The sequence below is a fragment of the Balearica regulorum genome, chromosome 12, assembly GCF_011004875.1.
Source record: "Balearica regulorum gibbericeps isolate bBalReg1 chromosome 12, bBalReg1.pri, whole genome shotgun sequence".
Lineage (NCBI taxonomy): Eukaryota > Metazoa > Chordata > Aves > Gruiformes > Gruidae > Balearica > Balearica regulorum.
The window spans coordinates 8,367,308-8,385,548 of NC_046195.1; the positions used below are offsets into that span (position 1 = coordinate 8,367,308).

At 39.2% G+C, this 18,241-nt stretch overlaps 1 protein-coding gene across 4 annotated transcripts in view; it reads right to left on the minus strand.

Annotated features, from left to right (window-relative positions):
- Positions 1-18,241, minus strand: part of MYZAP (myocardial zonula adherens protein) — a 77,389-nt gene that overhangs the window by 34,849 nt on the left and 24,299 nt on the right. For all 4 annotated transcript variants that reach the window (XR_012837366.1, XM_075764055.1, XM_075764056.1 and 1 more), the window contains exons 3-8: positions 12,147-12,305; positions 9,445-9,537; positions 7,000-7,113; positions 6,004-6,156; positions 2,603-2,728; positions 1,697-1,825 (exon numbers count right to left, since the gene is read on the minus strand). Coding sequence is in view for 3 of the 4 variants with exons in the window: in XM_075764055.1 (XP_075620170.1) it covers positions 1,697-1,825; positions 2,603-2,728; positions 6,004-6,156; positions 7,000-7,113; positions 9,445-9,537; positions 12,147-12,305 (774 nt within the window). In the remaining variant the exon portion in view is untranslated. The remainder of the gene's footprint in view (positions 1-1,696; positions 1,826-2,602; positions 2,729-6,003; positions 6,157-6,999; positions 7,114-9,444; positions 9,538-12,146; positions 12,306-18,241) is intronic.

Genomic DNA, 18,241 nt, shown 5'->3' on the forward strand with positions numbered 1-18,241 from the left:
CAGGATCACCTCCCTCGACCTGCTGGTCACATACTTCTTTTGATGCAGCCCAGGACACGGTTGGCTTTCTGGACTGCAAGCGCACACTGCTGGCTCACGTTGAGTTTCTCATCAATCCATACCCCCAAGTCCTTCTCCTCGGGGCTGCTTTCAATCCATTCTCTACCCAGCCTATAGCTGTGCTTGGGATTGCGCCGACCCACATGCAGGACCTTGCACTTGGTCTTGTTGAACTTCATGTGGTTCGCGCGGGCCCACCTCTGAAGCCTGTCAAGGTCCCTCTGGATGGCATCCCTTCCCTCCAGCGTGTCGACCACACCACACAGCTTGGTGTCATCAGCAAACTTGCTGAGGGTGCACTCAATCCCACTGTCCATGTCGCCGACAAAGATGTTGAACAGTGCTGGTCCCAGTACCGACCCCTGAGGAACGCCACTCGTCACTGTTCTCCACTTGGACATTGAGCCGTTGACTGCAACTCTTTGAGTGCGACCATCCAGCCAACTCCTTATCCACCAAATGGTCCATCCATTGAATCCATGTCTCTCCAATTTAGAGACAAGGATGTTGTGCGGGACAGTGTCAAATGCCTTGCACAAGTCCAGGCAGATGATGTCAGTTGCTCTTCCCTTATCCACCAACGCTGTAACCCCATTATAGAAGGCCATCAAATTTGTCAGCCATGATTTATACTGAATATACTTTATATACTGAACATGATGTAAGTGGTATGGAATAAGGGGTATAGAATGTGCTGGTTTTGGCTGGGATAGAGTTCATTTTCTTCATAGTAGCCAGTATGAGGCTATGTTTTGGATTTGTGCTGAAAACAGTGTTGATAACACAGGGATGTTTTCATTACTGCTGAGCAGTGCTTACACAGAGCCAAGGCCTTTTCTGCTTCTCACACCACCCCACCAGCAAGGAGGCTGGGGGTGCACAAGCAGTTAGGAGGGGACACAGCAGAGATGGCTGACCCCAACTGCCCAAAGGGATATCCCAAACCATAGATGTCATGCTCAGTATATAAAGCTGGGGGAAGAAGAAGGAAGAGGGAGGATGTTTGGAGTGATGATGTCTGTCTTCCCAAGTAACCATTACACATGATGGAGCCCTGCTTTCCTGGAGATGGCTGAACATCTGCCTGCTGATGGGAAGTGGTAAATGAATTCCTTGTCTTGCTTTGCTTGCATGCATGGCTTTTGCTTTACCTATTAAACTGTCTTTATCTCAACCCATGAGTTTTCCCACTTTTACTCTTCTGTTTCTCTCCTTCACCCCACTGCGGGGGGGGAGCAAGCGAGCAGCTGTGTGGTGCTTAGTTGCCATCTGGGGTTAAACCACGACACTACTTCATTAGGTTTAGGAGACCCTGCAGACTGAAGGAAGACTGAATGGTCTTTTTAAACTCTTTCTTTAAAATAATGGTTTATTTACTAAATAAATTTTGACACCTTTAGGCAGCCCTGATTGTAAAGACTACTAGAAAGATAGAAGAGCCACTTAATCACAGATTAAGTGTCTCTATGGTGGTCCGGGTCCATTCATTTACTTATATGGATACAATAACTAAGAAAGATGCAAACAGCAATGGTATGTTACTGAATACCAGACCAAAAAAAAAAAAAAAAGGAAAAAAAAATCAAATTTCCTCCATGCACTTCTTCATTTCCTTTAAAGGTGGCAATCCTCCTACCTCTTCCATGCGTTCAATCAGCCGGTCCAGCTCACCAATTCTCTGGTCTTTTTCCTGTATGCTTGTTTCTGTAATCTGCATCTTCTTATTTGCCTCTTCAATAGCTTTCAGAAGCCGATTCGTTTCCTCCTTCAAATAAGAACATTGACAGGCACACGAACATACATTATATTAATGAGGGCTATTATTTTTTTTAGGCCATAAAGTCAGGCTAATAGCTTTTAAGCAGAGTTCAAAGCCCTGCCCAGAAGTCTGGAGGAGTTGTGACCCTAAATGTGAATTGTATAGAACAAAAGATTTGGGGCACTTTGAAGTGCATAGGTATTTGTAAAATACCATTATGAAAATCTGAGAAAAACTTTTAACCATTTCTTAGATATTTGTTTTCCCTTCTGAGGATGCTGCGAAGTAACAGCACAAGAAAAATTTGCTGATGCAGAAGACCGCATTTTAAACAAAAAGTTTGCCACGTTCAGCTTTGTACTTTCTTCACATATCAACCAATATTAATAGAGACTGGGGAATCTACCTTCAATCTCAGTCATTTTCTATCTTTATCAGTTAGAAAAATGCAATGACAAACTGCTCATTGAAAGGTTTTACTTGGGGGTAGAGGGAAACCAGGGGACAGGAAGAGTTCTGTGAAGTTGTTCCCCCTCCCCTTCTTAAACTATCACTTAAAACCAACGTAATTTCAAATTTTGAAATCTACATTATCATTACTATTACGGTGTTTGATCACATTATTTTCTCATCCCTACAACCTCAAAAGCCTGGAAAGCTTAGTAACTGTGGCATGACTAGTCACAGAGACAGGAGTGAAGGAACATATCAACTCTCGAGTGTTAAGTGATCGAGAAATGACACCCAAGCTAAGCACGACTCTTAGAGACTAGCTATACATACTAGAAGGATTTCTTTCTCAGCTTTATGTTTCTGCTCCTCTTCTCGCATTTTTTCCTCATACTGACTATACAGTTTCCTTGTCATCTCTCTCATGACTTCAGCATTGGCCTCCTGTGATGATTCCACCTATAAGAGGGGAAAGGAAAGTCACAGTTGACTCATCACTCAGTACAGCACTGCTGGCAGCAGCAGAAATGGAGTTCACATGATGAGAGAGTAACACTTTGAACTTCATCTCCACCTTGTTATAAATTTGACACTGCTGAAGCAAATTTTGATCAAGACCATTTACAACACTCTGCTAGTGCACAAGTAATCCGAATGGTAGAAGTTACCATTTCATCATGTTTCATGTTGTCTGAATTTAACTAGTTGTTGCTTATCCAAGACCAGGCTATGCCTCTTTACTGACCCCTTCTGTAACAGCCTCTAAGTCACTTGGTTTGTTTCCCCATTGAAAAGATATTGTCTCCCCTCGTTTTACAGAAGCATAGATTAGAGATGGTCTAGACTCAACTCCTGTTTCTAAATGACCGTGAACACTCAAATCAATAATTACTTTAAGCTGGACCTAAGTATATGCTGTCAGCTAGAAGACACAGCTGTACCCTCCCTCCTCTCTCTTGCTTTTTCACATACTGCTCTTTGTGTAGGCACAAGAACTGGAGTCACCATGGAGTAAAGCAGATCAGGGAACAATCAGACTTAATATATTCAGGGGTGTGGAAGGGTTAATTTTTAACCACAGGACCAGAAACTTTACTGCTGCTACAGGGAAGAGGGCAGGAATGGTAATTCAGAAACAGGATTTCCCCCCTTATGTTGGCTCAAAACACTGACTGAATCACACCCTAAGCGATTAAACACTAGATAGGATATTCACAGCTTAAACCCATCCTCTGTGTAAATCACAATAAAAGCAAAGTAAAATAGCCTGTCCAGGACCTAGTTCTCTTACTAGAGATGCTATAAATCAAACAAGGTTATAGTGAAATGCTGTGAGTGCTACAAAAATGTCAGGAAGAGGAGGAATATACAGTCATCTGGGAGAAGAATAAAGTGTTCCCTGCTGGTCACTACAGTTTACACAGCTACAAAACACCTGGCTCTGGTGATTAAGGGTTTGGGGGCTGTTGGTTTTTTTGTCATTTTGGTTTTTTTTTTTCTCATTTCAAGGACTGAAAGATTTATTAAGCCCTGTGTTTATCTTGCATGGTGGGAACAAGCTGTTTTACTACCCTGTAGGATAACAACAGTGTATTTCATCCATTGAAAAGGGACTGAGCTCTGAAGGACTCCACTTGTACTGCAATTGCCCCCTTCGGCATCTCACCTAGAGCAACGCTGGGGCAGGGGTAGTAACCTGCACTTTGTGAGAGGGACTGGCGTAAAATTAAATTTCACTTCCACATTTCAGGAACCCTGAAAGAATCATATCATTTGGAAAAAGCCAACAATCAAAACCCAGAGTCCTTAAGATACAGTGAACTGGAATATGATCTCTGGCACTATCTCTCCATCATTCCTTTGCTTATAGCTTGAGCAATAAGGGGAGTAAAAACAAGCATGAAAAGGTACACATTGGGGCAGCTGTTATAGTACTCTTAAGCAACGTCTCCAACCTCAGTTACTGTTGTGATTGTATGAATAAACTGAACCTATTTAATAAGCTACACGGATGTGTTCTCCTACACAGAAAATAATTATGGCATATGGTAGTTACTGCTTTTCAACTGCTAACCTCCCGGATTCCACACCATCCTCTTATACCTCCTGCAACTTTGAGGGTAAAATTTAAACTTTTTCCTCATTAAGGCAGGGCATATATTCTGCAGACCCTGACATGCCTGAACATAAACAAATCCTTAAGCATTCAGTTGAACTGAGACTCAACCTGCCCTTCTCTGCGCTTAGAAGCAGACATACCTTTCCCTGACTTGTTGGTGCACGTCCTTAAGATTATAGTAAGTCCAAATTTCTGTTTTGAAATCTTAATTGCATCAGCTTTGCTTTCTTCTTTTAATTGGTTTTTCCCTCTTTTTAGTTCCTGCTGACAATAGCAGGTACAAAATGCAGCTACTTTTATAGTGTCACATTTTTTTATAGCGTAAAGCTTCACTACTAGAGGAAACTAGAACATGAATTACAAGTTGAAATACTCTTATGTTAATGTTTTCTCTTTTAACCATTCATCATTAAGCATGATGTGTGTCCAAAGAAAAGCAACAAAACTGGTGAAGGGTCTAGAGCACAAGTCTTATGACGAGTGGCTGAGGGAACTGGGATTGTATAGTCTGGAAAAGAGGAGGCTGAGGGGAGGCCTTATTGCTCTCTACAACTACCTGAAAGGAGGTTGTAGCCAGGTGGGAGTTGGTCTCCTCTCCCGAGTAACAAGTGATATGACAAGAGGAAATGGCCTCAAGTTGTGCCAGGGATTGGATATTAGAAAAAACTTCTTCACCAAAAGGGTTGTCAAGCACTGGAACAGGCTGCCCAGGGAAGTAGTTGAGTCATCATCCCTTGACGTATTTAAAAGACGCGTAGATGTGGTGCTTAGAGACATGGTTTAGTGGTGGACTTGGCAGTGCTAGGGTAACAGTTGGACTTTATAATCTTAAACGTCTTTTCCAACCAAAACGATTCTATGAATGTAAGTCGCTAGAGCGCCAAGAAACATCTACTCTGACAAAATTAAACATGAATAAACCAGCAGTCACTTTAATTTCACAGTGACAAATTCTGAATCAATACTGTATCCGAATTAGTCTATTTTAAGCAATTTTAAGAGAGACAAAGGTTTCCAGAAGAGCTTTTTGGTTGTTTTGTTGTGGGTTTGTTTTGTTTTTTTTAAATGAGATTAAAAGAATACATTTGGCAGATGACAGGAGAGAATGGTCAAGCTTTCTGGCATATAAAACCTTCCAGTTTGCATTTTATTCCCTTGCATTTCTCTGAAAGAAATAGCTTAGTTCTCTTTACAACACACTTGCTGTTACAGCACATATCTGCTGACCATATGCTCGTAAAACGTAACAGATTACCTATTAAAACTTGTGCAATACCAAATAAACAAATTCAACATCAAGAAATTCTCATAGCACTGTGTAGAGTTATAATATTCATTTACTTACAGCAATGGACTCTAACAACCATTTAATGGTTAGAATTATTCACCTGCCAACATCCCTGAATGGTAATCCCATGTTATGGAAAGACTGACTGCAGCCAGCTGAGATTCTTTGTTACTAAAACGGTATTGATTCACAGGAATATATCAGCTCTAGGGAATGATGAAGGTATGAACAACGAAGAACCCTTTACAAATAAGGCCAAGGAATTAATTTAACATAGTCCTAATGCCCTTACGGGGCAATATTTTTAGGGGAGTTTATATACCGCACCTTTAATTTCAGTAACTGATTTTCAATTTGTGCTGTTTCCAGTTGCTTTTGCTTCTCTCTCAGCTTTTCCATAGATTGCTCATGTGTATGTTTTAAATTCCTTATTTGTTCCCTTATATCAGTGTTCTCCAATGTAACATCCACTAGAGTTTTCTAGAAGAAAGAGGCAAATCACATATTAAAAATCACAAATAACTTGGTGAACTAATATAGTCAAGAGATTAGGGAACAGACAGAACATTTAAGAGTTTCCTGATGTTTCAATGCAATGTGAACAGTTTTGCAAGTTTTAATTTTTAAAATTATGGCTTTTGTTGTATTTAGTTTGCTAGAAGGTATTTCCATGAGGAACAGTGAAATCAAGTCCTGGAACACTATAAAAAAAAGAAAGGAACATGGATACATTTCAGTACGAATGCTATTCCCAACAATCTTCCTTTCTTCTCTCCAAGGGCCATGCTATACATACTAAATGCACTAGATTGAGAAAAACTGTGACATACAAGAAAGCAGGAACATGAAGTTGTCTGGCTCAGATATGTGGGAATTTGGACGTCTTTGAAAAAGAAAATTCATTCCCATCTTCTCCCTCCCCGCACATTTCACAGGTATATAAAGTCTCAGAAGTGCTTAGCATACAAACATGCCACTTCCATTTCCGTTAAGCAGTGAAGGTAGGAATAAGTCAGGAGATGTACTGTTTTGCACAACACAGAATAAATCACATTTTTGCCTTAGACATTTCATAAACACATGACTAATGGCATTAGTCTGCTGCAGATCAGTATCTCTTTATTGTACGCTTTTTTTAAAAACACAGGTCTTGGAAATTTTTTTTTCTTAGTTTCCTAAATTAGCTGCCTTAGATATCCAAGACAGTACTTTAAGGGCTTATTTAGTGTTAGAAACTATATTTGTCATCCATGTTTTATGTATGCTTTTAAATCCATGTCAGAAAAGGCAGTTGTCAGCTGTGAAACAGCTATTAAAATGTACCTGCAAGTCTATTGATGCTGATGTCAAGGAGCTGTTCATTTCACTAAAGCTATCTAAGGCTGCAGCCTGCACTCGCACATGATTTTCTAAGGATTCCTGATGAGCATTTGTCACCTAAGCAGGAAAAAAAAAAAAGTTTTATATAGAATAACGATCAAGTTTACCTATTCTTTCAAAGGGAGCTACAGAAGAGAAAGACCCCATTGTTAATTTTCATAGTAGTAGGATGCTTAAAATACACAGACCTCAAACCATATTCTTACACCTCAGAAACAAACAAACAAAATTCATAATCCAAATATGCTAACAGAAACAAGGCATGAGTATCTATGTTTATTGCTAGTCTGTAATCACTGTAAAAGCTGTTCTTTTTGAAAAGACAAGACGACACTTGGTAGATGTCTATTCAGAAAGTTTATATACACAGAATGGGCAGACTGTAAAAACTCAGAATCAAAAGCAAAAGAATGCAGGAAATGAGGAAATCTAGAAAGGTTTGGGTGAACTGTAGAATAGCCTTGATTAAGAAGGAACTGACTAATCAGGTACAAAAAGAAGCAACATTGAGAAGACTTAAGGATGAAGCAATACAAAGCAGGTAGGAGAAGTCAGCAGGGAGCTTTGTTGTGTGAAAATTTGTCATCTTCTGTTATGTACACACACATGCTTAAAAACTGGGGGGGGGGGGGGGGGGGGGAAGGCACAAAATGACATTGTTTAAGAGAGCAAAACCCAAACAGTATAAATGGACCATCCCATAATAAAGAGAAAAAAAGAGTTACTAATGGAGGCCAGCCCAACTCACATTCTTAGATGGACCACATTTGTTTCTTGATAAAAACGTAAGGACACTAGGGACCGATATGGAAAACAATTAGTGTTTAGTAACCAAGTCATACACAGATTAGGTCAGCATAGGGAGCAGAAGCCAAGTAGTTGCTGTTAACCCTATATAAACATGTGCTCATGTTAAAACAAACAAACAAAAGCAGAAATACTTTGGATGGATTAAGAAAGTTACAAGATAAGAACTTGTGTAAAGAAGCATAGTGTCCAGGGCAGGATATTGGAAGTACAAACCTCAAACAAATTTTATAAACAAAAAGTAGTCCTGGAAATTCATGGGAAAAGCATAGTGATTCAAAGCTGAAGCAAAGAGTATATGAAGGATCCCCATATAGCATGAAAGATGGCAGTCACGTAAAACCAAACCCAAAAATGAATGAACCAAACAAAAAAAAGCATGTAATATTAAACAGAACAGCACTTGTGTTTTCTTTCAGGCACTCTAAGGTATTAAAAAAGGTAGGAGGGTGTCTCGTAATGTGCCATTTATGTCAGAAGCAGTGCTTCATAAACTGCTAATTTGCTTCAGAACTAGAGATTTTGTCAGAGCTGGTCAGAAACCCTTAATTAAGAGAGATGTTCAGACTCATGCAGGATTTCTACTGGTCTGACAGAAGATCTGGAAGTACAGAATATCACCACTGCTATTCAGTAAGGATCAGCAGCAAAGATGACAAACTGCATCTGAATCAGCATTTGCCTACAGGGATACTGGGTGGGGGACTCACTTTGTTGGATCATTAAGACTATTTAACATAGTTTACAGAAATTCAGTTTTCTCTCCCTCCTCTCAAGTCACGCTAATTTTTATTTTTTTTTTTGAGACTAGTTGCCACAGAATAAAAGTACCAGTTTAACAGTAAGTTCTGATCTTTACACATAATACAGCATGCAGGGAACTGACAGTCTCCAAATGAGGATGGCAGAAGGGCACAAGTCAGGGAGTCAGGGTCGCAGTCATTTGAAGTCAGAATACGTTTAATTGCCAAAACTTATCTGAACCAGGGCTGTGAAAATCAATGTTGAAAATAAAATCCACAGCAAGTTTTCAGAGAGATTTTTTTGGACCAAAGAACTCAGCAGTGTAATGTGAAGGATATTTCTACAGACTGCAGCAGCTTTTATTGCTAAAGCAGCATGTCAGAAGAAAGAGAGGTGACTGAATGACCATTGAAAGGTTCAATTAAGAACCAAAAGGTAAGCCATTTTTAGAACTGTCATGCACTTACAGAGCAAAGTCTGTTGAGATGACATCAACTAAGTTGCACATTGCTCCTAATTATATAACTTATTCATTCAATTCACCTGGCAGCTTACTGGTACAAACATCTCTGCTAATTACCAACACACACAGACAATGCTATCAAGATCATTCTTTTATTTCCAAGAAGCAATTTGTAATTCCATATGCAAAAGCATCCCTGTCCTACTTTACCTTCCTGGAGGGAAAAATAAAGAAAAGTATAGATGTCACATAAAACAATGAACTGGCGTGGTCTGAATTTCTGTTCTGCTGAAGAAAAAAAAAAAAAAAAGTTGCTAGATAACACCAGGACAGTTATTCTCATATGCTTTCCCTACAAATGAATACATACTTACTTTCAGTTCATTCGTAAGCTGCTGTATTTTTCGTTTCATTTCATCATATTCACCATACATTTTCTTTCTTACTTTTTCCAGAGTTGCTCTCACCTGGTGTCAGAAAAATCAAATGCCTTTATCAAGCTTACTGATGATACTGTTTATACTAGGACATGATTTTTTTTTTCTATGTCCTTCATTGTTACTTTCAGTAATTTCCCTTATTAATCTACCTTTTCATCAACAGCAATTTACTCTTAAGAACAAGACAAAAACTTAAGTTTCAGGACTTATTGACATAGGGATGATAAGTAATCTGAGTAATTCTAAACTTCTCTGTACATACTTTAACACTTGTAAATGAATATTTTAAATAATTTCAATTGAATAATCCATAACTCATTCTAACCTGATTACTAAAGGAATTAATTTTAATTTGAGCACATAGTGTTTTCTTTCTGGAAAAAAAAAATCTACACATGCATTAAATACACTTTCATACTTTCAAAAGTGGTTAAATAGTTTTCTCAGAGTATGCTTTGAAGATAAACCCTTTAATTTTGGACTTTTAGGCTTGTATCTAGCTAAACAATATATTAGCATAAATTTACCAATGTAATTTCAAATCTGAAGAACCGAGTACTCAATTTGATTTCATTTAAGAACTATTGATGCAAATTATACTTTGCATTTCTAAGAAAAGAAAAGAAAAAAAAAAAAGAAAAAAGAAAAAAGCACATGCTGGAAGCCAACTTGGGTTTACATGCCATTGCAATCATCCACAGAACCAATCTTCTCAAGAGCACACATGGTAAACACTAGTTAAGTGTTTATCTACAGTCTAGCTTCCAGCTACATAGTTCAAACTTTTTTTTTTCTTTCTCCCCACCCCCCCATCAAACACTGACTGATTGCAGATAATCTAGGGGACTGAACCCTCATCTCTGCACAGGCTTGGGGAAGGAGCAAGGGGAAAACATTAGTAGGGCCTTACAGAAGAGGGGTTGTTTCTAGCAGCTCTGCAGTGTACCCACTCCCTCCCAGAAAGAGGGGCATTGGCCACCAAATCTATGCCAGGAGCAGGCACAAACCTATCCCAAACTACGTGCTCCCTTTAGGATCAGAAACACAGAAGGAAGCTGACTCCTGCACTTCACCTCAGGAAAGCACCCCTTGCTCTGTCCCTACCCACACATATGCATGCACACACACGCACACACCCTTTTGCAAGGTGCAAATTTGACTCAGATACAGAGGAAACTGTCAGCAGTTCTGACGTAGCCCATCATTTTTGGTCTATTTAAGTCAGCACATACGTGGCACAAGCTGAGGACTCTTGTTTAAGACTCTACTTTTAAAGACAAACTTCTCCGGCAGACCAAAGTTCACAAATTAGCATAGCTAAACACAGCTTCCAGAGGACAGGAAAGCAAGGGCCAGTACGTCTTTTCCCATGTCTTTCCCACTTTTTCCCAAAAGGATGAGTACCCTGAACACACATGCAAGACATGCAGTTCACCTGGTCCGACACGTCCCTCCATGCCACAAGCCAGCTGTGAACAGAAAAGGGCAGGGAGATGGTCCCGGTCCAAGCAACCTGTGCCAGGTACTACAAACAGCACAGCCCAAGTTGCTGGCCATGCCACGTGCCGATTCACCCATCCTGGACACCACCCCAGAAGGGAAGATAAACTACCCAGGCAGGAAACAAACCAGCAGCTGAGGCAGCTTGTGTGCCTCACCTCCACCGCAGCAGTGACGTACTCTTAACTCTGGGTGCAGGAACTTGAGAGTGGTGAATGCTAGGACCTAACAAACTGTGAGTACTAAAGGAGAGATGCAAGCGCTGATAGCTAGAGACCAGACAGATGTTAGGACACATAATTACAGTGTCGTACACTGCTGGCTTGACTCAGTGTTCCTCCCTTTGATATCAACTCAGTTTGCACTTGAATCAGCGTAACATGATAACAATTGACCAATTGCTTCCTGGGTGGTGAAGGTGGATGGAAAGAGAAGGTCAAATTATTTGTCCTGGGCTAAGTAGGGGGTTATTGCCTGAGAGCCAAGGACTGACAGGCAAAGAGATGCTGAGTTTCAAGCACAGAAAACAGCAGCATCAGAAATGCTGCTTTTTTTTTTCCCCCCCCTTTTCTTTCTTTCAGGAGAGCTTCTGCCAATTACGATAAGTGAGCACACACAGAGAAAGTAGTACAAAGTCATCCTTATTAGGCTGGCTATTTTAAGGCTGCCCCAAAATATACCCAAGTGATTTTACTATGTCACCTAATTTAGGAGCCTTTTCAAAACCAGGGAGCTTGGGGACAGGAGAAGCACAGGAAGAGAGGAGAGAGTTTATCCTTGCAGGTGTCTATTTACATAGTTTCTTCTGTATCATATCTGAAATTATGAAGGCTTCAGGACAGGAACCCCAAGATCTGTTTGGCAGTTTGCTTGCCCAGCTGTAGCCCAGTCAGCAAGCATTAACAAGTATCACTTGGCACAGAGGCCTTGAGTTTGGACCATGCAGTTCCCAGGTATAAAGCATGCTTTTTTTCCAACTTGAATACTAACAAGGCAAGTCTTTAGCCTCAGAGTAGGTTCCCAATTCAAATTCAGGTGTTCAACTAGACATCAGTCATCCCATATACACTTCACAGCTCTACCTGAATATACGGAAAGGATATCTGACAAATTTTGAAGCTGAAAGCATAACTCACTTCTTTAATGTAATTCATCTCCTCTTTCAGTTGATCAGCTGACCAGCCATAAACCACCATTTCTCTCTTATGGTTGTTGTCAGTTCGGTGCACGACGCCATACACCATCCCATGAGAGAGCTTCACTGGAGACATGCCATTTGGTACATGGTAGAGCTCCTTAAAAGTAGATATAAAAAGTTATTTTTAAATCAGTACTAAAATTAAAAAAAAAACCAAAAAACAACAACAAAAAAACCCCCAGTAACATAGGGCCAGGAGTGACAGCTGTGTCAAGGCACAACAGTACCCAAGAACACTAGATCCCAAATGTTTTGGGGCCAAACTGTCAACCTTCATGTTTTTGGGAAGATCAATGACCAGTTTGTAATTGACAGAGATAACAGAGATGTCTATTTTCCACTGGCTCTAATGGAAGTTATATAGGTACAGCTAGAGACAACAGATTGGATTTGTGCAAGAAGAGGTAGGGGCATACGAGAGAAAAAGTTATCCCGGTTTATTTTCATTCACTAACATACGCTACTTTTCTGCATTCTTCTAGACCATTGTTAGCTCTCATAGTTCCCTTTAAACTCTTGCAACCACAGAATTGCCCCAAGCTCCCTGCTGCAGGAAACAAAAATTCACAAGTTTAATAAAAAATTTCAGAAAGTTCTCAGAAGAAACTGAAATCAAAACATTTTAGGCAAGTTTCCTTAAACAGAGCTCAGAAAATATATGTTTATCTTGGAGATAAACAAAGTAGAATTTCAGTTTGCATTTAAAGCCAACTAAGGACCTCCAAAGCAATCAAACATTCATTTCAGGGCTGCATTTCTCTTACTGAAGTTGTAGAACTGACATTGTAAGAGCCAAAGCAAAGCTACGAAGCAGCATTCATGTGGGTGTTCCAGTGTTATTAACTATTGTAGGGGGACAAAACTTTGAAATCAGGTCTTGACAGGTAAATAGAAAGACTGTTTTAAAGTGCCTACATTTGTTATTTTAATGATCTGCGGAAATTTGTAAAACATACTTGTAATAATTGTATGTCTTACTTTAAGACACTCTTTGCAACAGACTCCTTTTATTCATCTCATCAATACACTTAGTAAGAAAAATATTCATGCAAACAGTAGAAATCGTTTCCCTCAGCATATAAATAAATATCTGCAAGGTCAGATGTAACTACCTGACCTGACTACTCACATAGCCTCCCTTCTAATCAACCCAGAGAAACATCCTTCTGTAGCAATCATCTCAAATGAGTCAGTCCCCAGAAGTACTAATTTCTCTTCTTGATTACAAAGAATTTAAACAACTAGCTTAGATGAAGACATCCACATTCTGACTTTTTAAAAAGAAGGGAAAAAAAAATATTCTTACCTAACTTTGAATATTTGCAAACTAGGAACCTAAAATCAGTGATTATTTCTGAATGGAAAGTTAAAAAGACACAATCTTGGAAACACAGCTGTTACTCTTAGCTTTGCATGTTGTTTCTGAAAGGTGAGTGCTGGGGACAAATCAGTTACAGGTAATGTTACTGAACTTTCTTTCTCACACTAGATATATGAGGATACCGGTAAATTTGAGAATATTTACTACCCTTAGAATATGTTTGGGTTTGGTTTGTTGTTCAGTAATGACAGAAATGGAAAACCAACAAACTTTGAGATTTTTTACTAAATTAAGAGTCTAAGCAGTGTCTAAATACTCTCTTTGACACCAAACAGACTGGAAGAGATGAAGCTCAGCACCTTGTATTCACCTGCAGCTGCATCCTAGAGAGTCTCCAGTCCTTACCATGACAGAAGGTGATGGTAGCATCTGCTGTCTAAAGCAGTAGCACTTTCAGTTTTTAGCAGCCAAACTAACATAACTATGTTGGCAATGTAAGAATAAATACTTCTTTGGGTAAGGGAAAAATGAACAGAAAAAAATCTACTTGCATTAAGAGGAATGGGTATAGACAGACATTTGTTTTCTATTGTGTCCCTCCTGCATGGCACTGACAGATTTTCTCAACATTGTGAATCCTACACATCTTCCTTAACTGTATCATTAATAGCGTAACAATTTTGCTGAAGCTCTGGGTGTGTGTATGCAGGGCTGGGAGGGGAACTATCACGGAGCAGACACGATAAAGAACGTTTCAGGCAAAGAAGAACAAGCCTATAAGCAATCATTTAAAAAGAAAGCCTTACAACCACTTAATGGAAAAACATTAGGCAACTAGCTCTACCTATACATGATACCATTTTGCTGTTTAGATGTGTACATCTGCCTTTTTTGAGAGTAGAGAAAATACAGAAACTAGATGGGGACATGACTCAAAACATTTTTGTGTTTGTTTGCTTCTAGGGTTGTACAGTTTCTTTGATAGTTTCATCGCAGCTCCTCCCCTGCATCTGGATAAAGAGATTACATACAAGTTTCCATCTTCCTGATAGCCAAATGAATAATCACTTGGATTGTTTAGAGGTTACTAAGGCATCAGACACTGAATTCATAAATCCATACCCTTTACCCATGATCATTCATTTTTTATGAGGTGAACAGCTTAATACCAGCAACTACCAAGATCCTTTGTGCCTCTGAAACATTAGCAGAATTGTTTAAAGTGCTGTTTGCAGAGTTCTGTATGAAAATTATGACCAAGATCCTTATTTTTAACATATTATAAACACATTCCTAAGGAATGCTTCAAAGGATTTTTTTTCTCCTCTAAGTAAGACCTACAAATTCAGACCAATGGGTTTGCAGCTGGAGAATCGCTCATGGCATGTATTTCACAAACAGACTTAAATTTACATCATAATGGGCAGTACATGCAGGATTAAGTATGCACAAAGCCAGACTGGTCACATGTCTCTTGCAACAATGCTAAAACTTGCCTGTTGTCTATATTTGCACAAGACTCCCAAGATGCCTTTGTCAGAGAAGCGACACCTTTGCCTCTAAAGGAGGCCTTGCTGAATGGCTCAGTTCTCAAACTGCTCCACAGAACTGCATCAAGTATATTTTCTGCCAGTTTGTCTCCTCTCTTAAGCTACTTCCACCAACCTTTGTTTATTTGTCTCCCTTCAGTGCTTTTTCCTTTTCTGCCTTGGCCTCTGTTCTTCCGCTGTCACATCCTCTCTCTCCTATGTTTCCTCTTCCACAAATCCTGGATTTTCCACATCCTCAAGGACTACAGAATGTTTTGGTTTTTTTTAAGTCAAATACTTTTCATTGCTTTCCCCTCTATGTCCCCTACATATCCATTATCAGAACTCAGGTATTTTTCTGAGAAGGTCCTTACCTGTCTCCACTCTGATCTGCAGTGAGGCATCTCAGTGATGATAACAGAACAAGTAAATACTGTAAAGCTAACCACAAAAGTGCTTGAAGATGGAAGGTTTCATTAGATTAGTTAACCATTGCTATTTAGGGTCAAAATATCAGCCAGCTCCAGAGTACAGGGAAGTCTTGCTCCCCACCTGCTTACGCACTTGCTGCACTGGAACACAGTTGTTGGTCCCAGTTGTGATCAAAATCCCCTCTAATGGGAACTGCTGATCTGAAAAGGCAGACTTAGTTTAAGCAATAATATTTGTGAATATTTCTTGGTACCTATAGTCAATTATATGACAGCCCAAGGTAACAGCAAGAACACATCATGTTGATGCACACAAATACTATAGCAGCTCCATGAACATGCTTTGTCTATGTTCCAGCAACAGTCATGTTGCACTTGGTGTGATCACACAGCAGGTAGTAAAGAAACACAGACTGTGTTTACTTAATTAACAAATATTTAAAAGAGAAGCCTACACCCCAAGGTTGCAAAAGTCTTGATAATTGCCATGCATCCTGTTTATGTCTCTGTCCAAGGAAGTAGCATGAAACGGGTAAAGCAAAGACACTATAAAAACAAACCTTAAATATAAGTTGTTAGCTACGTTTTGAATTGCCCATGGTTTTACTGGCATTATGTAAATAACACTGAGGGATGGGTTCCTTCCTAATCTATCTCCACCAGTTTTTGAAATGAAAGTTAGATAGCCCCATACTTTATACTTTCTCTCTGCCCCAAAATTGAAGCAGAACTACAGAAGAGGTATCTTATTTTGAGGAAAAAGGACATCTAATGTAATGATTAGCACAATTCTGAGTTTAGTACTCATATGGCCTTAAACTTTTTCTAAACCATGATGTTCTGTTTACCTACACCACCTAAAACGCCTTCTAACGAGAATGATATCAGTTAAGTGAGGCTTTATCTTTTCCTCAACAGCCACATTCCAGAGATTTCTGAAATACCCAGTTACCTTTTGCTTGTTCACTGGTTATACAATATAATATATTGAATATATATATTGTTAATTAGGTTACATATTTTCTGTTCAGTAAAATGATAAATTTATAATATTGAGCTCACCAAGGAAAGTTACTGTGCTCTAACAACAGGTAGCTATGTTTCTATGTTTTTTCATATTCCTCTACAGCCCATGAAACTCATGTTACATTTAGGGATGTTTCATATATAAATAGTATTAAAATGGGGAAAAGATGCCAAGACATAGACATGGGTGTTCTTAAATTAATGATGCTAAATAAGAAGCATCGTTTAACACATTCCAACTTTTAAGCTCCTTGAAATGTAGAATTGAGGTGCCTATCTCAAAAAACAGAAGTGATAGGGATTATACAAAGTCATATCTAATCAATGAAATCTGTATACAGAACACCAATATTTATACACTAAGAAAATACAACAAATACAGCAGTAACCACAGAAGTCAGTGGAATTCTTTCTGTAGTCTTCATGTAGTGCTGTTTTTAATGAAGGTGTCACTTAATTAGTACACATCAAAAATCAAGCAGTCAGTGGTGGAGAGGCTGAGAAACACTAGCATCAGCCACCTGTAGCAGGTGAACCACATTTGTTATGACACAACTTCTGCTATGCTGGAGGAGTGGGTTGGCAGCAGCAGAGCAAACAGGCACTGTCCTAGATTCAATTGTGCACAACAGCCCCATGTTCATTTCACTCATATTCTTTGATCCAGGGCTGACGCAAGTTTCTACTTGATTCTCTCCATTGCATACTGGAGCAAATTCCCCTTTTGGCTTCTTTATAGACTATTTTTTTTGCTGGGAAAAAAAATATTTGCTCAGCATCTGTATTCCTGCTTAGGAAGCATAAAGAGTTTCACCTCTTGGTTGTGATGCTTGAAAAACATAAGAAAATTAAAGAGTTTGAGGATATATACAGCCAAAGTTTAGAGAGTTTAAGACTAAACACTGCTCAAACTCTGTTGAGCCATACAGACAGGAAAGTGACACAAATTTCTAGAGAGTTATCTCGTTTTCAGTCTCTTGTCCATGTGTCAAAATAAAAAAGAAAAATCTGTCTATACATATCTCCATATTCTGCCCTCAAATGCCTAGCTGCAGCTTTCAATGACGCTTCCAAATTTAGCCATGACAGTGAAGAAAGGGACTGATGGATAAAAATAAGCCCAGTCCCAAACAGGGACAATACAATTGCCTGGTAGCCCTTTATTATGCAAGACAAGACAGGCTTCAGGACATGCAGATTTTGCATGCAATCCCCGAGCACAATATTCCTTTGTACTTCACGGTAAACAGCCTCACACTACTGTCATCCATTGTCTATCATTAACAGAAGTAATGGAACAAAATCAGGATAGTTTCAGATTTTCTCTACCTAAAGTGCTAGCAATTCAGAGATATTTAACAGTAGGCTTTTAGCCTGTAAAAAGCAAACAAACAAAACAACCAGTCTCTACTTGTGACTTCAGTTCTAACATGCTTCTTTCATAGCCTAAATATGAATATAAAAATCCAGCCTGACGCACTGGAACACAAGCTCACTCCCCCTTCAGTTTTTGAGATCAACTTCTAACTGTGTACCATCTGCCAGCCTTTCACAAACGATAGGGAGAAGCCATCCTAGTACAGTGATGTCTGCAGCAATTTTGTTGCAACAAAACTGCCCAGCTCCATCAGTTTGTTCTAATGTCTTACGCTGGTTCATTTTTATTTCATGGATGTTTAGCAATAAAAAAGTCAATCTAGAAACTTAATGCACTGATACGGATTTA